At 35.1% G+C, this 20,724-nt stretch overlaps 2 protein-coding genes across 6 annotated transcripts in view; one reads left to right on the top strand and one right to left on the bottom strand.

Annotated features, from left to right (window-relative positions):
* The window catches only part of LRRN3 (leucine rich repeat neuronal 3), a 38,199-nt gene extending 19,468 nt beyond the window's left edge, over positions 1-18,731 (top strand). Inside the window, exon 2 of the mRNA XM_072346432.1 lies at positions 13,885-18,731. Coding sequence (XP_072202533.1) covers positions 14,236-16,362 — 2,127 coding nt within the window. The 5' untranslated portion in view covers positions 13,885-14,235 and the 3' untranslated portion in view covers positions 16,363-18,731. The remainder of the gene's footprint in view (positions 1-13,884) is intronic.
* The window catches only part of IMMP2L (inner mitochondrial membrane peptidase subunit 2), a 431,112-nt gene that overhangs the window by 234,344 nt on the left and 176,044 nt on the right, over positions 1-20,724 (bottom strand). The gene's annotated exons all lie outside the window — the stretch shown is intronic.

Raw genomic sequence — 20,724 nt, 5'->3', positions numbered from 1 at the left:
CTAGCTTGAAAAATATGGTATTTCAAAATCAAGTAAATTAAGCAGAGTGGTATTTTTCATTAGAATGTACAGATTTCTTTCCATTTTATTTTGAGGATCGCATTTGTATATAACCTACTAATTTACCCATAGAGAAATGCAAAGTAAATCAAAATAAACTTTCCCACTCATGAAAGAGAGTTAGTTGGTTACAGGACTCTTATGATCAGTAAAAGAGTTCAAAGAAGGGAAGAACAGAAAGAAAAACAGATGAAACTCTATCAGGACTCCTCCAACTCAGTATTTCCTGGGTTACCAGTTTGGCAAGTACATAGAATTATAATGTTATTATTCATCATAAAACAAGCATGATTATGAATTAGCTGATTTTAGTTCATTGTTAATACTTTGATCTGCAAACAGTGAGAATTGCCTACATCCAAAATATAACTCATACAGTCTTATTTATTATAGTAATGCTAAGGAAAGGCATGCATAATCAATCCTGCTGGAGATTCATTAAAAAAAAAAAAAAAAAAAAAAAAAAAAAAAAGCCATTTCAAAGTACAGATTCCCTTGACAAAAAAAAAGAAAAAAGGTTTAGTAACAGACCAAGACACTAAAAACAGCCAGCTGAACATGCCACAAAACCTTTTCTGGTCTGGCACAGGTCCCTACATTCCAATTCTCATATACCAAGCTTTGCTTTATCTCATCAATAAGAAACTGCAGTCTTCCAGTTCTTTTCCAAGGCAATACTAGATTTTTGTTACTAAATATTACACGTCCTCACCTGCAGTAGATTCTCCATCTTCCATTAAAAGTTTAGGCTAGTGAAAGTCAGTTTTCTATATCCAGATGGCTCTATAAACCACAAGGATATTAAAAGGAATTTAGACATCCCGACTGTAATGAGAACTCATCTCAATAATTCTTCAGTATTTTGTTCCAAGACAGATATTTATTAGCCAAAGTGGACATAAAAATGTTTTAAATAGTGACCCTTGAAGACTAATTATTTGTAGAAAATGAGCAACTATAAAGCAAGTTTATTTGTAACTTATCAATTACTGATTAATTCTAATGTTTAGCAGCATCATGGGATACATAATGATGCTAAAAACTAATTTTCAAGCCAAACATTTTTATGGCCTTCAGGGTATTTCCCTCACTGCTTGTAATGCAAGTCTTGATCAGCCCTAAAAGCCTGCTTCTGAAGGAGTGCCAAACAAACCTATTTTACTTCATATCTGCTATAACTCTCTAATTATTACTTCTATAATTTTCAAATGCTACTTCATGTCCCCTGGATTCCTTCTTTAGCTCACATTATCTCTGCTGTCTCACGCATGACAGGAGACTAAAAGAATATTTTGTCACTTCCCCAGAAATCCTTTCAGGACTTTTCAAGCGTTCAGCCATTCAGATGCATTTCTTTAGCAAATCATTTAATTCCAGAACAATCTGGACCTTTAACCAGTTGATCATTCTCCATAATCAGTAGTGGAAACTGAGCCCAAGTCACGTTCTGAAACTCAGGTTAGAATGCTCACACTGCTCTGCAATCTGTGTTCTAAATTATAGAAGTCAGAGCTGGACTTACTTCCAAAATTATTCACATAAAATGGGATACTGTAGTAAAGACAGTGCAAAGCTGCTGTGGTTTAACCCAGCAGGCAGCTAAATACCACACAGTCATTGACTCAAATCTCACGGTGAGATGGGGGATAGAAGTGGGAAAAATAAATAAATAAAAGTAGAATTCATGGGTTGAGATAAAACATCTATTTACTGAGATAGAAAAGGGAAATGATAGCAATGATAATAATAATGATAATAATATAATACCTATTTACAAAATAAGTGGTGTGCAACGCAATTGCTTACCACCCATTGGTTGATGCCCAGCTAGCCCCCAAGCAACAGCTGCCCATCCGGTCAAACCCCTACTGTTTTGAACGGGTTTTTTTTGCATGACACCATATGGCATGGAATATCCTTTTGGCCAGTTAATATCAGCTCTCCTGATTCTCTCCCCTCCTGGCTACATGTGCCCGCTCAGCCCCCCTCACTGGCAGGGCAGTACTAGAAGGTGAAAACCTGAAATGTCCTTGGCTCTGTGCAGCACCACTCAGCAACAGCTAAAACATCGGTGTGTTAACAACAATGTTTTTCTCCTAAAATCAAAACATAGCATCATATCAAACAGTAAAAAATCAGTTCTGTCCCAGGTGAAACCAGGAAAAAGGCATACTAACACAAACTTAACAACTGGCATAGATTTTGAACTTCAAATTATTTCTGTGCTTTGTTTTCTTAGTATTGAGAACGTTAAAGCAATTTAAGGTGACATTTTCATGCTCATTAACAGAGGACACAGAGTCATTTGCAAGGAGAAAGACAGGTGGTTTATAACTTCCATCATTATAATACTAAACAGGGTGACAACTGTTGCCTAAAGGAAGGATAATTATCCGACAAGAGAACTTGAACTGCATATTCAGTTCATATTTATAAGAACTGGCAGAAAAAGCCACACACCAAAGCCAAATTATTCTTGTTTACCAGTTTAAACTGTGGTTAACCAAATTAATCCCTTATACACATTTTTTGTATCAGCTTTACTACTGTATCTGATACCTCAAACAGGTATATCTGCAAATATCTGCCATTACTTCTTATTATACACTACTACAAAAAAAGCAGACATTCATTATGGATAATCACTTTGTCACCAACATCTCTGCTCTTCTTTTACTTCTTACGGAAAATTCTAAAACCCCAAGGGCAATTTTTCAGGATGCAACAGGATTACCCAAATCCCTCACAAAATGGCACTGTGCCACCCTCCTATTTCTACTCTCTTTTGTGATATGTTTCTTCCTAGTGGGATGTATTCCAGAACTTAAAGGATGTATCCAGAAACACCCTTATTTTCTTCAAACACTTTATAAGCATTCACATATGATACAAAGTGTTCTTCCATTATGTTTGTCTGTTATGTTTTTCCATATAAGCCCTTAACTGCCTCACTGTAGAGAACCATTTATTAATTTAATGAAGAAAAGCAGCAATTTCTGAGAATATTTTTGAGAACTGGAATAATATCTTTGTAATGAAACACTGGAATCATAGAATGGCTTGGGTGGGAAGAGACCTTAAAATTATCTACTTCCCACCCACAGACATGGGCAGGGCTGTCACCCCCTGGATTAGGCTGCCCTGGAGCCCATCCGACCTGGCCACGAATGCCTCCAAGCATGGGGCATCCACAGCTTCTCTGGACAACCTGTTCCAAAGCCTCATCACCTTCTGAGTAAAAAATTTTCTACTGACATCTAACCTTGATCTCCTTCCTTTGAACTTAAAACCACTGTATCTTTATAAGGCACATTGCAGTGGATATCATGTACATCCATGGAAACAACTCCAGGTTCTTCAATATGTATTACTACTCTTGATCTACCTGCACTTTACATAACATTTTTATAAGTAACTAACAGCTATTTCTCCTCTGTTTTCAGCACATCAGAAACTGCTTTACAGATGAAGCAATATTCATTTAAAATAGTGGTTAGAAAATACTGTGGATGTGAAGATTATGTTTTCTAATATTTGTTGGACTTGCTCACTGTTCACAGATGATGTTTCCATGCACATAAGTCATAAAGGGCTTTTTAGAAGCACATGCTTGAAAGGTCACTTGCTATTACAAGCAATACAAATTTTAAGAGCAAACTTGCTACTAAAACACAAGTGATGTCCCAATTAAACAGTGTTCCACAATCCTACTCTGATAGAGAATGATAATTTTCAAATTCTACATTAATTTTAGTCCTGTTATCTAAACAGTTGGTTGTTGTAGTTACTACAGTGGATGTTAACTTCTCCTCTCACGCTGATAGCTTCTGACTTCATACAGGTGCAGAAAGGAATCTCTTTTCACAGATTTTGCAGAAACACATTTTATTCTTGCTTCCTTCTTCAAACCATTCTTAGCATTTTCCTCATATTCTGCATTATAACATATTTATTTTACTGCAGCTGAGTGACAAGAACTGTGTACAGCAATCTACAAGCATTCTCATCCGCAGCTGATAAATTAAACTAATGTCTTTTGGAATATGCTATGTTTGTATTTGCTGTTTCACAGGCATTCTAGTGCAAATGCTCATCTTTTAAGTAAACAAGCATATCATGTCTTTCGCTTTCCTTCTGATATACCTCTGATGATTTCCATAGCAGAAATTACGGCTAGACCCTGAGATAACATGCCATTTCACGCTACTGAAATTTCAAATTATTGAAATATCTCTCCTATACACATTCAGTTGCTTTCAGGTTGGGAAAGAGAACCAGGCCATTGTTTGAAAAAAAGAAAGGCTGAATCCAGACTCAAAAACCAAACAAAAGCATCATAATGAAAAAACAGTAGGTTCCACTGACTTAACCTGACCACTTTTACCAAATTCTGCCTAACCCATCTTTGGAAGGACAAACAGAAAGTCTGAAATGGTGCATCTATCCCTCTCCACTACTAGCAATGAACAAAACTGCTCATTCTGTCATTCCAGAGTCACCTTTAGTATGAGCTTTACAGGTAATATCAGTGTTCAGTGTCTTAATTCTACTGTATCGCTTCTTTGGTTTCAAGAGCTACTGTCTCATAGCAAGATGTATTCCATTGCACAAATACATCTACACATCTTGAACATTCTCATGGCAATATGTGAGTTAATGTTCCCAGGTGTCTTTTATATGCACGGGAAACAGATACATCTAAGTCTTTGTATCATAACTAGGAATCATGACAAAATATGACAGAAATTATGCCTGTCTAGGAAAAACTAGAACAAGCCATGAGTACAGCAATCACTGTCTGGTTGATTGTGATACCTGAACAGTAAATACTGCTGAAAGTTCTCTGGGAGATCAGAACATTAATTTTAACACTGCCGGAACATTTGGCATCCAAGTGCAGAAGGTCTTAAAAGGAAATACACAATTAAGATGAGACAATATCATCTGTGTTTCATAGGATAAATTAAACCCATTCAGTGACATGCTAGTGAGCCAAACCAGCTAACATTCAGGGATTGTGTGAATTTCTCATTTTAAAGAAAATACAAAACATACCTTAAAGATACTAGGAGTAATTAAAAGGATTGTACACTGGGAAAAAAGGACATGGGGATGGTGGCTCTCAATTTATACATGCCAGAAAGGTGCAACAGCTTAAATAAGTTTATAAATTCAGACGTAATCTTGACAATGTGAAAGGAAAAGAAAAACATCTGAAAGAAGATTCAAATAGCATTTCTGGAAGTATGTGATTATTGAGCTGTGGTGCGACAAGAAGGCAAACTGTACTTAGTTGTGAGTGTTGCAGCATTTTTGACTTGTATCTATCCTTTTTAGTTTATTATTTTAAAAAAAACAAACCATAAAAAGTAAACAATTTCTGCATTCTAATGTATTCACTTCTAGGTAGATAAGAAATGAACTATGTTAATCTTATACTGTGGATTAAATCTGATGAATGGGTCATAAAAGCAAAAAAGCAATAATTTCAGATCTGAAAATGAAATTAGATTTGCAAATCATGTAAAAACCTTTACATAAAATATCAGTAAGATACTCACCTAAGCAAAAACTTTAATTAAAACTAAACAGAAATCAAAATACTATCTGATATCAGAAATGACAGTACCTCTCTGAGGCAACTTATGAGTATGCATAAATCACTCCAATGGATGTAAAGTACAGCAGAAAACAAACATTTCATTCCTAATCTTTATAAGAACTTTCTGTTTTATACCTTGGCTGTTTCTGCATCCTGAGATTGTTTTCTCATCAGTACATTTCTTAAAAATGCCTCAAGAATTATTACTATTTTTTTTTAATATATCCATTTCTGTTGAACAATACATTGTGACAGCCTGATTCCCTAGGTGGGTCAGGATAAAAGTAAAAGTGACCTCGTATATGCACAATTATAAAGTAATTTTGCCTAAATTGGCAGGAAAATTCATGAAAAAGATTACTTGGATCATCTAATTCCTTTCTGGCACATCTAATATATATCTATATATGTGTACCAAGGGATTTCCATTATAGCAAGCAATATTTTTTTCCCTTTCATGGATCTTAAACTATGCATTATTTTATAAGTATACATCAAACATTGTCTGGGGTTGTACCAGAATTTTCCTGATACACCTGTATTCATTAGCCACTTGAAAAAAATTTAGGTTACTGTAGTTCAAAATCATTTCCATTGTCCACCGTGGGTTTTTGGTTGGTTGGTTTGCTACATTTTTAGATATAAGAGCATTTACCTCAAAATGACTATATACCCCCAAAATCATAAATATACCAAGAACTAAAATGTGGAAACCTTGAACATTAAGAATCTGCCATTTCATAATGACGGTTTAAATTATTTTAGGTCTAAGCCTAAATGTTTGTTATTGCAAAATTATACAACAGAAATTGCAGTTCCTAAAATTATCTTGTTTACTACTATGCTAATTTTATTACAGTAACCCTTTTTTCCCATGATAAATTAAAAACAAACATACCCATACCAACCCAAACACAACACATAATAAATTCACAAGGAATATATTACATGGTAACTACAGCCTCTATCTTTCTCTGACTGTAATACCACCATGAAAGCACACCTGTTTCTATGTTTTAGGCTTATTTAACTTTTACATTACAAGAGCCACAAAATAAAAATACAAAATGCAGGCTTTGCCAAACACACTGCTTGATGTTGGCTCAGATTCTTTACTAGTCAAATGTATTACAGACTCCCAGCGCTGGTTTGGTAGCTTTGTAGAAAATCAAGCCAAAACTGGTCTCACTCATCTTTAGTTCTGGCCATCTGCTTGGAGCATCTGGTAACAGGGTACATTCACCCACATGCAGAACGTGATTGTTCCTTTGCCAACTATGTGCCTAGGTAACTGCCAATATGTGCTTGCCACTACTAACATGACAACTGTCAAAAAGAAGTTGAACGTGTATGGATGAATCTAAATTAAACTAATGCATTGCTGCCTCAACTTATAGCAATGTTTTTTGGACACAATTGCTTGGCAATGGCAACAACATATAACCCAGTTCCTCAGAGAAGCATTTTCAAGGTTAGGAAAGAGGTTAGGAAAAGGATCAAAATACTCTGAAAGGTTATTTTTCATGTACTATCTCATTACTGTTTTATCTGACAACTAGAAAATGGATATGCAGTTATTATTCTAGAAGAAATTAAGAAAATATGTAATTTTAGCAAAGAGTTAATTTTTTAGATAAAAATGTCAGAGCTGCGCATTCGATATCTGATTTCTGAACAAGACAAATGCAAAACAAGATTAGTTTGAAGTTTATTTTACAATTAATCTAAGTATATAAAATCATTAGCTGTAGTCTATGTGTCATACATTGAATTTAATTTCATATGTTTTGAAAATCAAAAGTAGAAATTAGAATATAACCAATAGATTAGAACACAGATGGTAAATAAATGTATACCTTCAACTGAATTTCACTGAGTCATCTAAATACAATTTTCTAATGTCTCTCCTAATCTAGAAGGAATGCACAAATTTGTAGGTTTGTGGGTATTTCATGTTTGATGTAGCATATTAAAAAAAAGCGGGGAGGGGGTTACATGAAATTAATTAAATTATCATTTCCTTTACAAAACAGAATTGCACAGACTTTTAATCCTCTTTCACCATGACACTGGTGAAGCGGTGAGATTCACCCCATTGCTAAGGAGTGTCCAATTAAACGAGTCAGAAGCACATGAAACAACTACAGACTGAAAATCTAATAGAAAAGCCTGGAAAACTAATTCAGGATCATGATAGTAAGTTACTATGCTGCTTAAAGAAAGAGAACAAATCCTGGGATATTCTGAGATTGTCATGGTGACATGTCTCTGCTTGCCCTGTCTCAGTCATCCACTGCCATTTTTCTCGTATTTTATCTGAAAGCTCCATGGAATAAAGGTCTCAATTCTGTTCAGCAGTGAGTTGGCACGCAAGACTGAGTGGTGCTCATCCACCAGTAAGGCTCCAATACACATGCTGCTGCCACAAAGGCTTCCAAATGTGTAACAGTAACAAAGTTATATTCTATTTCTGCTAAGCACTGTGATTGTGATTGATAAATGCCTTGCTTCTCATGCGGGTGGTCCAGCAGCCATCTGCCATTAGGTGTCAATCATGCTAATCCACTTTAAAATAGGTTAGGAAATCAGTACTGTATTTTTCCCATTCTCAAATTTGCAAAAGGCTTTACCAAGTATCCATTCAAGTCCTTTGCAAAGTTATTTCAAAATATCACATACCATATATTAATATTCCTTTGGAACACTAGTGTTGTTTTCAACATACCTATTTTCAAAGCTTTATGTTTTGTTACACTGTTTACACAAAATATTTTTTTTTATATTGAAACAAGAAATACAACTATACTAAGTTCTTAATGAATAGTATATGGTGAAAAGTCCTCTGATATCTGTTAAAATACTTTAATGTGAAATAAACAAGTGCACGAGGAGGCTAGACTTTAGTGAAAGGGCAAATCTCCTTTGGATCTAGCTGATCATAATGTTTTCCTGAATTTATTTCTACTTTTATGTTAAAATAACCTCAAAGAACATAATGTCTATGGATACAAAGAAATTAATGATGTATAAAATCTTGCCTTTCTTGCCTCATAATGGTTTAAGTGAGAATTTGTCCTGTTTTACGCTTACATTCAACATCTTAAGCTTTCTGCTTTCTGTCAGAGAAATTTATTCAAAAGAAAAGGAGAAAAAAAATATATAATGAAAAGGAAGTGTAACAAGTTCACAAAATAAACACAAACACACACACCAAAATAATTATTCAGGCACTGCAAATTACTTCCAGGGTTAAATACAAATAGTACTGCTCTCTCCTGTACAACTTGCACTCACTGCTATACAGGACAAACCTGATGTTCCAAAAATCAACCACTACAGAAAATTAAAGCAAATGTTCGAGATCAATCAACATCCCAACAACAATCCCTCGTTACTTTTTCCAAATACATCCAGAAATTTTAGAGAGTCACCTTTGAGGTTTTCAACCTAAGACTCTCAAAACACAACCATCACCTGAAGCTGACAGCTGTCCAAGTAGGACACCTCAGAAACATATCCATCTCCAAAAATTCTCATCCATGTTTTAAAGCGGACCTGTGTGTTAGCTGTTTATAACAACATAAAATAGTAAGAGCAGATTCACTTATATTCATTACTTTGTAAAGAGGTTCTGCATGAAACTCTTTGCTACAGAGAGTGGAGTGAAAGAGCATCAACCTACGGCAGCAGAAAGTCCTTCTGTTTTTACACAGCCTATATAATTTCCAACAACCACATCAACAGGTTCTCTTATAAAAGCCTACTGTATTATCTCTTTGCACTTTACCCTAAATGTGTACTACTTCCTCAGTCACAAACTTTCCATGTATACTTCAATAAAGGCATCTTCTTTTTAGTCAAGAAAGCATCTTTTCATTTTGAGTATCCACCAAAGAAAGAAGCTCCCAATAAAAAGGGCCAGAAAAATACTAACATTTCAAACGAAGGTCTGCATAACTTCAGGACTGCTTCTTAAAATAAGCAAATAAATAATAAATGTTGTAGCCACAGTCAAGTGGGGAACAAAATGTCTCATACCCAATTCTGAGTCAGTGACATTTCTGTCACCAGGATTTCTGTCCACAGAACTGCTGAAAGTGGCTATAATGACAAGAACCGAGAAGTGGCTCTTTCAGTTGATGTTTTTGAAAGGTAGCTTTGTATGAACAGCTGTGTTTTCAAAATGCTTGCCACCTCTAAATTGGTCCTCGTGAAGTGAACTGTTTGCCTTATTGCCAGCAGGGCACATTGCAGTGTAGCTGCTGCATTTTTAGTTTTTATCACTGTCTCTCTAACTGCTGAAGTGGAAAAGAAAGATTGCCAAAATCTGACGTGTTTCTTTTCCTTTCTGCCCACTCTGACTTGGTTTTTAGCTGTCTGTTGCTCCAGTGATGAGAAACGTTGCTCAGTTTATTCATTCACTGAATGTCTTTTCCAGTTCAAATAATGGTGTTACACTCTTGTAAATCAAGGCTCCAGCTGTCAATAGCAGTGAACAAAACACACCTAATACATTAAACCTAAGAGGCGCACCACGTTTGATATGACCATAACCATGCACTGAATGTAATTCAGGTGGTCTTCTAGTAGAATGTAAGGAATCCCTCCACAAAGATTTAAACACCTTATGATATAAGTTCTACTACAGGAAAACAGTAATACTGAATAATCTTTATCACTGATACGTCATAATAGCATTTTAGATGGAGACACCGTTGAGACTTTTTAATTGCAGACATTAGTAAACAAATCATAGCATTTTATCCTAATGAGAGAAAACATGTATAATCAGAGTGCACATGATAACTTTTCAGTGCAGTTAAGCAAAGATTTGTACATCAAAGACACCATAATTATAATGTGCAGCTCCTTCTGCTGCTTGTGTGAAAACTCTTATCCCCATCTTACTGGTGACAGTTTGCTGCTGAGCCTCATCTCCACAGGCTTTTCTGTTGTGCATTATAATTCACGTAAGTTTTATGAATCCATTGCATTGCATTGAAAATATTGAATGGGCATCAAAAGCTGCAAAAGTGCTGTAACAAAACAGTATTTTTACTTATAGTGTTTTGTTGTTTTGAAGGCAAAAATAAGTTTTGCAAGTAAACCTTTATGTATTTAAATCTGAAATATCTTAAATACTATTCAAAGGAACATAGTTGAATCACAGTCCCATACTCTTTAACATCATACTAAGCTTTAATTTCTTCAAAAGGGACCAGAAAACGTAACATCAGCAATCCGTATTTTTTTAACTTCTTTAACAACATCCAATATTGAAACTTCACACAACAGTGCTACTAGAAACACAAAGACCAAAACAATGCTTTACTACTCAAATGTCTGTACATAAGTTTTGCTGTGCACTGTGTGTTTGACTATTTCTCTTTTTTTGTACAGTGTCTGAAGTCATCATGGGTGTCCATACGACTCTGCAAACACTCTTTTATTCCATGCCATGAGTGATTGTCAATAGCAAGTCATTTTCATGTAAAATAATATTTGGATATAACACTATTTAAAACAAAAGTCTTTCAGAAGTGTCTCTGTAGGCTAGGACAGAGAGAAAATTATTCTACAACCTGTTCTTCAAGGTGCTCAACCCCAGTGAATATTTTATACAAGGCAGAAGAACATCAACTGCTAAAATAAGAAAGATTTATGCTACAACACCACATGAGCTTGAGTTGGTGTTTTATTAGCTGAAGCATTCACCAGAAAGAGAAAAGACATCAGATTAAATCATAAGGGAAAAGAATTTCAACGTGGATTTCTCACATATTTTTGACGTCATTTGCAGAAAGCGCCATCTAATATGCAATGTGAACATGTCCACTAATGTACTTGTTTTGGCATGAGAATCTCAGAGAAACTATAATATTAACTGATGTTGGCACTGTGTACATAAAAAGGCAGTAGTTTTTATGCTTTTACTGGTAGATCTTAAGTACCTATGACTTCACGCATTAAAACTCCATCTCAGTCCACATCCAACCATTCACAGAGACCAACAACAAATGTCCATGGTGTAGCAGAAAAGCAGGTCAATTATGTCACTGCTGTTTCTCAGAACACTTTCCTACTAGTGAGCATGATAATGGAATCTAAATACTGAGCTTAGTTATCCACAGAGCAATTTGTTGAACCTCAGCGACTTTATTAGTCAGGTAAGGTTTCCAGTGATGTTTCAATTGTTTCAATCATCAGAAGCTTACAGTTTGTATTCACCACACTTTTAAATGTATTCGTAAAATACTATTCAAATAAATTTCCAGAAGTCAATGGGACATGTGCCTAACAAAGGACAGGAAGAACAGGACTCAGAAAGCACTCCCTCTCCTCCTCCTTATCTTCTCTATAATAAATCACATCTGTGCATTTGGCCTAGAATGATTTCTACCTAGAGATCTTCAGTAAATGGGACAGTACTCTAGATACATTAGGTAGGTAATAGGTACATTACTTACCTTATGGTGGATAAATTAAGAGCAAGTTATAGGCTAGACATTAGCTGCCCAATGTATATCTTTATTTTTCTGCAAGACCACAATCATCTCATTTCCCAGAACAAAGGAACAGATTATATTTTTACTATTTCTGTCAGCATGTCTTCGCATTTCAGTATAACTGGGCCATTTCCATAAAAACATATTATTAATCCTCAAAACAGCAGAATGTTTTCTGTATGTTTACCTCACACATTGTCTGTTCACTTTTTTAATATATTTGCATGTTAAAGTAAAATATTAAATTTCCTTAAACATATACAACATACAAGCCATAAACACCTGCCAAATGTTCTTCAAATTGGCCCAATTCTCATGCCACTCAGTATAGTCCAACACCTTTCCTCTGAGCTGATATGGTCTGTCTATTTGATCAATATGTCCAGTCCTCCTGGGCCAGCAAAGGAAATCTGAAATCCAAACCCTTGACACTTGACTTTTGTAATTCTCTCTATCGATACCAACAACACCTCAGAAGTTATTTATCAACGTCAATGAAGCATTGATTCTCATCTTACAGTTTGTAAACAATGTCACTGTGAATTTTAATGCAAGAGGCAAAGGGGAAAAGGGCACAGATGTGTATAATAATGTGTTAGTCTTCTCTAGTCTTTGACGTACGTTCAAAGTTAGTGTATAGACTATTTTCTGAAGTAAATGCAGCATCTAATGAGTACTGCTTCAAATATAAAACATGGAAACCTTTGAATTATATCACTTGGAATGCAAATACACTCACAATAGGACATTTTTTTCCACAGAAAAAAATAAGTAGATAACAAAAATCTGAAGAATAGACACTTTGACACTTCGGGACAAACTCCTGTCTTTATTATCATTTGAGATATGAAATAGACCTGTAACAACATTGAAAATTTCAGATTCCTGCAGGGCTATGAATTGAAGAAGCAATTGCTAGTGTCAACTATTCTTTTTTTTCTTGCCTCTTTAAAGACACTTTTCTTGTGTTGTTTTTTTTAACCCATTGCAATTTGAATTATTGAAGCCAAAATATTCATGGCAGTATTCAAACTAGGTATGTCAAGATGACAACCTATTTATTATGAGGTACAGTCTTCTTTCTAGTTATTACTTACAGAAAGAGGTGGGGAGGGGAAGTTTTATTCCTAAGCAGCAGCTACAAAAAGAATCAGAAAATAATAAAACTAGTGGATTATTAATTTTGTGTATTTCTGTATAAATATTTCAGAGGCTCGTTAAGTATGTCACCATTAGAACTGAGTATTAATCCAACCATTTCATTTTCCTTTGATTACATCTAAGTTATGTTCTTTATATTTTTAAGTTCCACATTCAAAAGTTTTTCTGCTCTGTAGGATTTTGTTCACTGTTTACATTTTCAAAGCCAACAGAACTCAGCCTGCTTCTAGAGATAACTGTAAGAAAAAAAGAAAATATTTTAAAGGAACAAGAAATATGTAGAAAAATCTCACTGATATTTTTGGTTTATACTTTGTGGATCTTCATCTTTTTTCAGAGCAATGCTCCACTGGATATATGACAAGCTACAAGTCTAAAGATATATTACTATATTAACTTCATTTATGCTATTCGGATACCACTACAATACTCCAGGCACCGCAGTCATTTTCTTTTCTTACTTGCAATAATTAACATTAGAGAGCAAGAGATAGCTAAATTAATTTATAACTTTATAGTTTCTTATACTAATTATTTCCTCTTCTTATATTTTAGGTCATCCTGTCATTCCTGCAAACACTAATCAATCATGGGATTTGAAGTTAATGCTACTAAATAAATGAATTGCTTAATCTCCTATGACCATCTATACATGCTTCATCTTCACAAAGCTTATCAATTTTATGTCATCAAGGACAGAGTGACCTTCATTTCCACAAAATGTCTCTTGCTACTGGACAAGTTGGTTGTAAATTTATCACTTATCCTCAGGAAGAAAGTCCTTCGAAATCTGCATTTGACAAATGCAAGTCTATGTTTTATCAATTGACCAGGTCATACTGAATTCCAAAATCGTGACCGTGCAATACTAAAGGGTCTCTCACTTTTCTGAACATTTCAGCTAAAATGAAGGACATGCAACTCAAAATTAATTTTCTCCTTGGCCTAGTTATCACTGCAGTGGTACAGGCTGTAGAAAAAAAAGCAGACTGCCCAGAGTTGTGTATATGTGAGATCAGACCTTGGTTCACTCCCCGGTCTGTATATATGGAGGTTCCGACAGTGGACTGTAATGATCTAGGCCTTTTTAATTTTCCAGCCAGACTGCCTGCTGACACACAAGTTTTACTTCTACAGACTAACAATATTGGAAAAATTGAACACCCAGTAGACTTCCCAGTGAATTTAACTGGTCTAGACTTATCTCAGAACAATTTATCCTCGGTGGCCAGTATTAATCTTACAAAAATACCACAGTTGCTTTCTGTGTACCTGGAAGAAAACAAACTTACTGAACTCCCTGAAGAATGTCTCTCTGGACTCCACAACTTACAAGAGCTTTACATTAATCATAACATGCTTTCTATGATTGCACCGGGAGCTTTCATAGGCCTCAGTAATCTTCTCAGACTTCATCTCAATTCAAATGGTCTGCAAATGATCAACAGTAAGTGGTTCGAAGCTATTCCTAATCTGGAGATTCTCCTGATTGGAGAAAATCCAATAATCAGAATCGAAGATATGAATTTTAAGCCTCTTATCAATCTGCGCAGCCTAGTTTTAGCCAGCATAAATCTCACTGAAATACCAGATAATGCTTTGGCTGGCCTTGAAAATTTAGAAAGCATTTCCTTCTATGATAATAGATTTGTTAAAGTGCCCCATATTGCTCTTCAGAAGGTTACAAATCTCAAATTTCTGGATCTAAATAAAAATCCTATTAACAGAATACGAAGGGGAGATTTTAGCAATATGCTACACCTGAAGGAGTTAGGAATTAATAATATGCCTGAACTGATTTCCATAGATAGCCTTGCTGTTGATAATTTACCAGATTTAAGAAAAATAGAAGCTACCAACAATCCAAGATTATCATACATTCATCCAAATGCTTTCTACAGACTTCCCAAGCTGGAATCTCTCATGCTCAACAGCAATGCACTGAGTGCCCTGTACCGCAGTACAGTAGAATCATTGCCTAACCTGAAGGAAGTCAGTATACACAGCAATCCCATTAGATGTGATTGTGTCATCCGCTGGATTAACATGAACAAAACAAACATCCGCTTCATGGAACCAGAGTCTCTGTTTTGTGTAGACCCTCCTGAATTCCAGGGCCAGAATGTGAGACAGATACACTTCCGGGAAATGATGGAAATCTGTCTCCCTCTGATAGCTCCCGAAAGTTTTCCATCTACTTTGGATTTAAAAACTGGCAGCCATATTTCCTTACACTGCAGAGCAACAGCAGAGCCAGAACCTGAAATCTACTGGATAACGCCATCAGGACATAAACTTTTGCCTAATACTATTTCTGATAAATACTACATCCATTCTGAAGGAACGTTAGACATAAGTGACGTAACACAGAAAGAAAGTGGCTTATACACATGCATAGCAACGAATTTAGTTGGGGCAGATCTAAAGTCAATCATGATTAAAGTGGATGGCTCTCTCCCTCAGGACAGCAATGGACCTTTAAATATCAAAATCAAAGATGTAAGATCTAATTCTGTCTTGGTTTCATGGAAAACAAGTTCTAAAATTCTCAAGTCCAGTGTTAGATGGACTGCTTTTCTGAAAGCTGAAAACTCTCAGGCTGCACAGAGTGCTCGAGTACCATCTGATATAAAGGTATATAACCTCACACATCTAAATCCATCAACTGAATACAAAATCTGTATAGATATTCCCACTATTTACCCACAGAATAAGAAACAATGTGTCAACGTAACTACTAAAGGACTAGATATGGCAGTGAAAGGCTATGAAAACAACAGCGTAATAGGATTTCTTGCCTGCCTTGGTACTCTTCTGGGAATCGTCTCTATGGTGTATCTCTACAGCTGCATCTCACGAGACCTGAACTATGATGTTCGACACAGCTATCTAAAGAATTACCTGAAGAAACAATCCTTTTCACTCAATGAGCTTTATCCTCCTCTAATCAGTCTTTGGGACATGGGCAAAGAAAAAAGCACAGCAATGGAAGTTAAATCAACTCTAATAGGCGTACCAACTAATATGTCATAAACATCACTTAATTTCTGAAATAAAAAGCACAGGACTGTATATGTGCTAAATAAAAAGGAAACGAGAACAATTGTATCTTTTAGAAATTAGATGCCTGGACTTTGCTGCTGACAAATAGGAATATGTACTGCCTCAGCATAAGAGAAGAATTTTAACTAAGGCTTCTAAGGGTGTTCTACCAACCAAATACAATTAACTTCATTTTCTAGAACTTTCCTGAGACTTTTAAGTCTGGAATACAGTGCAAGTAGCCAAGAACGTTTTATGGTTTTATTTGGTTGTTTCGTTTGTTTGTTTTTTTTACTATTACTTACGAGTAGTGGAACTGAGCAATACCTCCTCCTGTGCTGTATTACACACAATAGCCACGAGTTTTGCAGTGAAAGCTATACTAGGATTGATACATGGTGTAATGAAATGGACAATTCTGTAGAGTAGACACAGTGAGTATGTGAAATTTTTTTATGAGGAAAATACATTTTTGATTAAAATCAAAACCGTTTTTGGCTTGTTTGTTTCTAGAGAAGTATTTGGGGTGCTCTTGTCTGACAATGAACAAACTCAGATAATATCTGATAAAATATTTCCTTCCATATTCCATATGTTGAAATGCCAGTTGGAGCACATAGGTTATTTTTGATGGTTTTAGGCTGTACAACTGCAATGACCCGCATAATAAACACTTCCACAAAGTACTTACTCATACTGCTTAGTAATGATAACTATATTTTATATATTGCTTAATGTGGGAGGAGGAAGAGAGAAGGGATCTCTTGGAGATAGTCCAGCAGAGGGAGACAAAAATGATAATGGGCCTGAAGTACCTCCCCTATGAGGGAAGGCTGAGTAACCTGGGTCTGTTCAGCCTTGAGAAAAGAAGATTGGCAGGGGATCTTATTAATGTTTATAAGTACCTTAATTGTAGGAGTCAAAGGGACATGGCCAACCTCTTTTTAGTGGTCTGTGGGGACAGGACAAGGGGAAATGGCCACAAACGGGAGCATACAAAGTCCTGCATCAATATGTGAAGGAACTTTTTCACAGTGAGGGTGACAGAGCACTGGAACAGGCTGCCTAGGGGGGTTGTGGATTCTCCTGCTCTGGAAATATTCAAGACCTGCCTGGACACCTATCTGTGCAGACTGCTGTAGGAAGCCTACTTTGCAGAGGGATTGGAAATGATGATTGCTGGAGGTCCCTTCCAACCCCTACAGTTCTGTGATTCTTTGAAGGGCAGAAAGGGGACATAAGAAGGACAGGGAAAAATTATTAGCTACTGATGAAAGCAAGTTCTAAGCTACTTTGGTATTTTCCCAGAAGACTGAAAATTAAATGCATTTTTAGACTCAGAACATATAAATCCAATATTTTGGCTTCAATCAAAAGGGAAATTCAGTTATTAGTAATGTCTAAACTTAAGGCTGTGATAAACTGAACTCATCTATTTTGAACAGCTTAGACGATATTAAGGATTGCTTTGTAGACATACACACTTCTCTTAGCAATAACAACAACTGACTAGTTTATAAACCACCCCAGCTTTCACAATCTAACAAGCAATAAATGACTGACAGAAACATTATTAGTAGAAATGAAACAAATGAAATGAAATGAGAACAATGAATACCTGACTACTCGTATCAAAGTTAAAATTCTCATGAGAGCAAGACTGAGCCCATAAGCAGCAAATGTGCTCAAAATCCTGTTGATCAGAATTTTGATCACAAGCCAAAAGCAACTCTTGCAGAATGATGACTACCAAGTCTACTAGAGAAAAGACATCTGACCATTAAGATGGCTGAAGATATGGTGACTCCAGAGATAGAAACTGATAACAAAGTTTTACATTATTTCAATTGATGATTATAAATACAAACAGGAAGAATGAAGAAAAAAAGTAATCACTGAATTTTGTAACTACAGAATGAAATATTAACCAAATGCATGGGTAGCTTCTATAAAAAAAGTAAAATTGGGAGTAGCACACGTTACTTTTAATTAATTCACAGATTTTAAATATTTAAAACTTTAATATGCATTTTATTTTTTTCGACTTGGTTGAAGTTAAGATTTCTCTGGAACCACTGACTGTATGTTTGTAGACAGAAGCAGAGCTACCTTTTATACATAGAAATTCACTTTTTTCATGTATTTATAGGTTTTTTTTTTACATAATTTCAAAGTATTATTGGCATGTAAACATTCATAACATGGAAAAATCATTTCATTTTCCCTACTTCTATTTAATAACATGCATTTGTTTTAAAAATGTTTTTTTTTTTCTAATTACGTTTTATGATAATACAATTATGCAAAGGTTATTTTCAAAGTTTTTAAATACAGAAAGAAACAAGCTACTAATAAACTACAAAAAAAAAATAAAAAAATAGGGTATTAATAGGTTTTATATGCTTCAATGAGAAAAAGAAAACCAGCAACATGATGAATCACTGTCACGCACAGAGGAACGCTGATACTGTACTCATTAACAAGAACATGTGGGTATGTCTTGCATTCCTACCTTTTGAATCCAGCTACATGTTGAACTTACATTTAGTGCAGAAACAAGTATCTCCTTCAGGCAAAAACAGCTCAGCACAGTTTTATAAAACATGAACACAAGCATGAAAATCCTTCCCCAACGTCCATCCCCCAAATAAGTCCTGATTATATCTACTTTAATTAAATATCTCATTACAAGCTTTTGTTTCTAGATAAACTGAATTACCGTACAGAATTCTTGTACTAAACTGCTGAGTAACTAAGTGTATCTCACAAGCATTTGAACCACTCTGTAATCTATCTTGATATCAAATGAAAATATACCTTACATTTTAAGAAGAAATTCATGATCCCATTGCTTACTGCTCAGATGTAAATGATTTATCTCTCAAAAAGAAAAATACATATGCATTTCATTAAATAACATTGCAATCATCCTCTCATGTGACTTTGAGGAAGTTTTATAACTTAACAACTTCCTCTCTCCATGTCTGAAAGATTGAGATTTTTTTTTATTAGGAAAAAACAAAACTTTGATAACCAAACAACCAGAAAGACACATTTCCAGTAATCAATATGAAATTGAGTAATATTCTTTATTTATGCAAGTGTGTCCTCACAGCTATCATTTAAAAGTTCTACTTCAAGGAATACTAGGAAAATGTCCCAAAGAAGAGGGTCAAGAAGATCATAAGACATTAATTCAGTGTTTGGACTCAGTTGCTTTATCCCTTCCTGTCAGCTACTAGACTGAAAATAGCAATGCTCTATTCATGGAAAGATTAACCACTTACTTCTTGGTAAAACATTTATAAATATCAATTCCAATATTCCATGAGTTAACACAGACAAGATTATATATGTGTAGATTTAAGTTTCTGCTCTAGCTACTATGTTGTGAAACTGTAACCTCAAATGGTAGCTACAAAATAGATAAAAAATGCCAATTTCCCTCTTAAAGAAACAAACAAACAAACAAACAAGCAACAACAACAACAACAACAACAACAAAACATTTCCAAAATTCACTAAAAAAAATGCAGTCTGATTATGTAACATTAACCAATCACCTCAGGACAACTTAAAGAATAAATGGAGATTCTTTCCTCAATCTTTTGCTTGTTAGTCATAGAAAAGACACAAGGATCAACAATTATTAAGTAGTATTTGTTCTCAGAAGCCACAATAGATGTTTCAGAAAAATGCCTCTATAATGTAGAAAATAAGTTATTTACTAAACAATTCCAGAAGAACAGAGGAGAAAAATGCAATGAATAGAGTAAAATCAGATTCTTGATAAGAAACTTTAAATTGCAGAAAGTTTGCAATCAGTATGAAAACCATAGGAGACATTTTTAAGGATACGGTTAAACAAAACAATGAAAATAGCCTTTGAGCATAAGCCACTAAAGACAAACCAAGGTTAATATTTCACCTCATGCTTGGGAAAAGATCAGCTACCACATACTGTTTTTGGAGAGGTTGTAAACTAGATAACTGGACACATACATCGAGTTTAAAAGTACTGGTGTACCGAAAATCATATCATTTCATCATAATCCAGCTTATCAAAAGACATCCTGGATAAAACTGAAGGGGAGAAAGACAGAAAAAATTAAACAAGTGATTCTTTTAGAACACTTTGGGGCTCCAAGATCAACAGTGGAAAGATGATGAAATAAACTCCTAAGTAGGAAAAATGTTCATTTCAGTGGAATATGGATTGACGTTACCAACTAATTGGTTTTGTAGATTAGTTAGTTGACCTACAAAATGTGTAATTTGAATAGCTTTCAGATTAATACCACTGGAAAACAATCTGAATCAGTCTCCTAGGGAAAAGAGCAAAGAGATGCTGGT

This window comes from Excalfactoria chinensis, chromosome 1 (assembly GCF_039878825.1).
Source record: "Excalfactoria chinensis isolate bCotChi1 chromosome 1, bCotChi1.hap2, whole genome shotgun sequence".
NCBI lineage: Eukaryota > Metazoa > Chordata > Aves > Galliformes > Phasianidae > Excalfactoria > Excalfactoria chinensis.
Note: the sequence above shows the minus strand (reverse complement) of the source record. Positions and strands in the feature narration are given on the sequence as shown.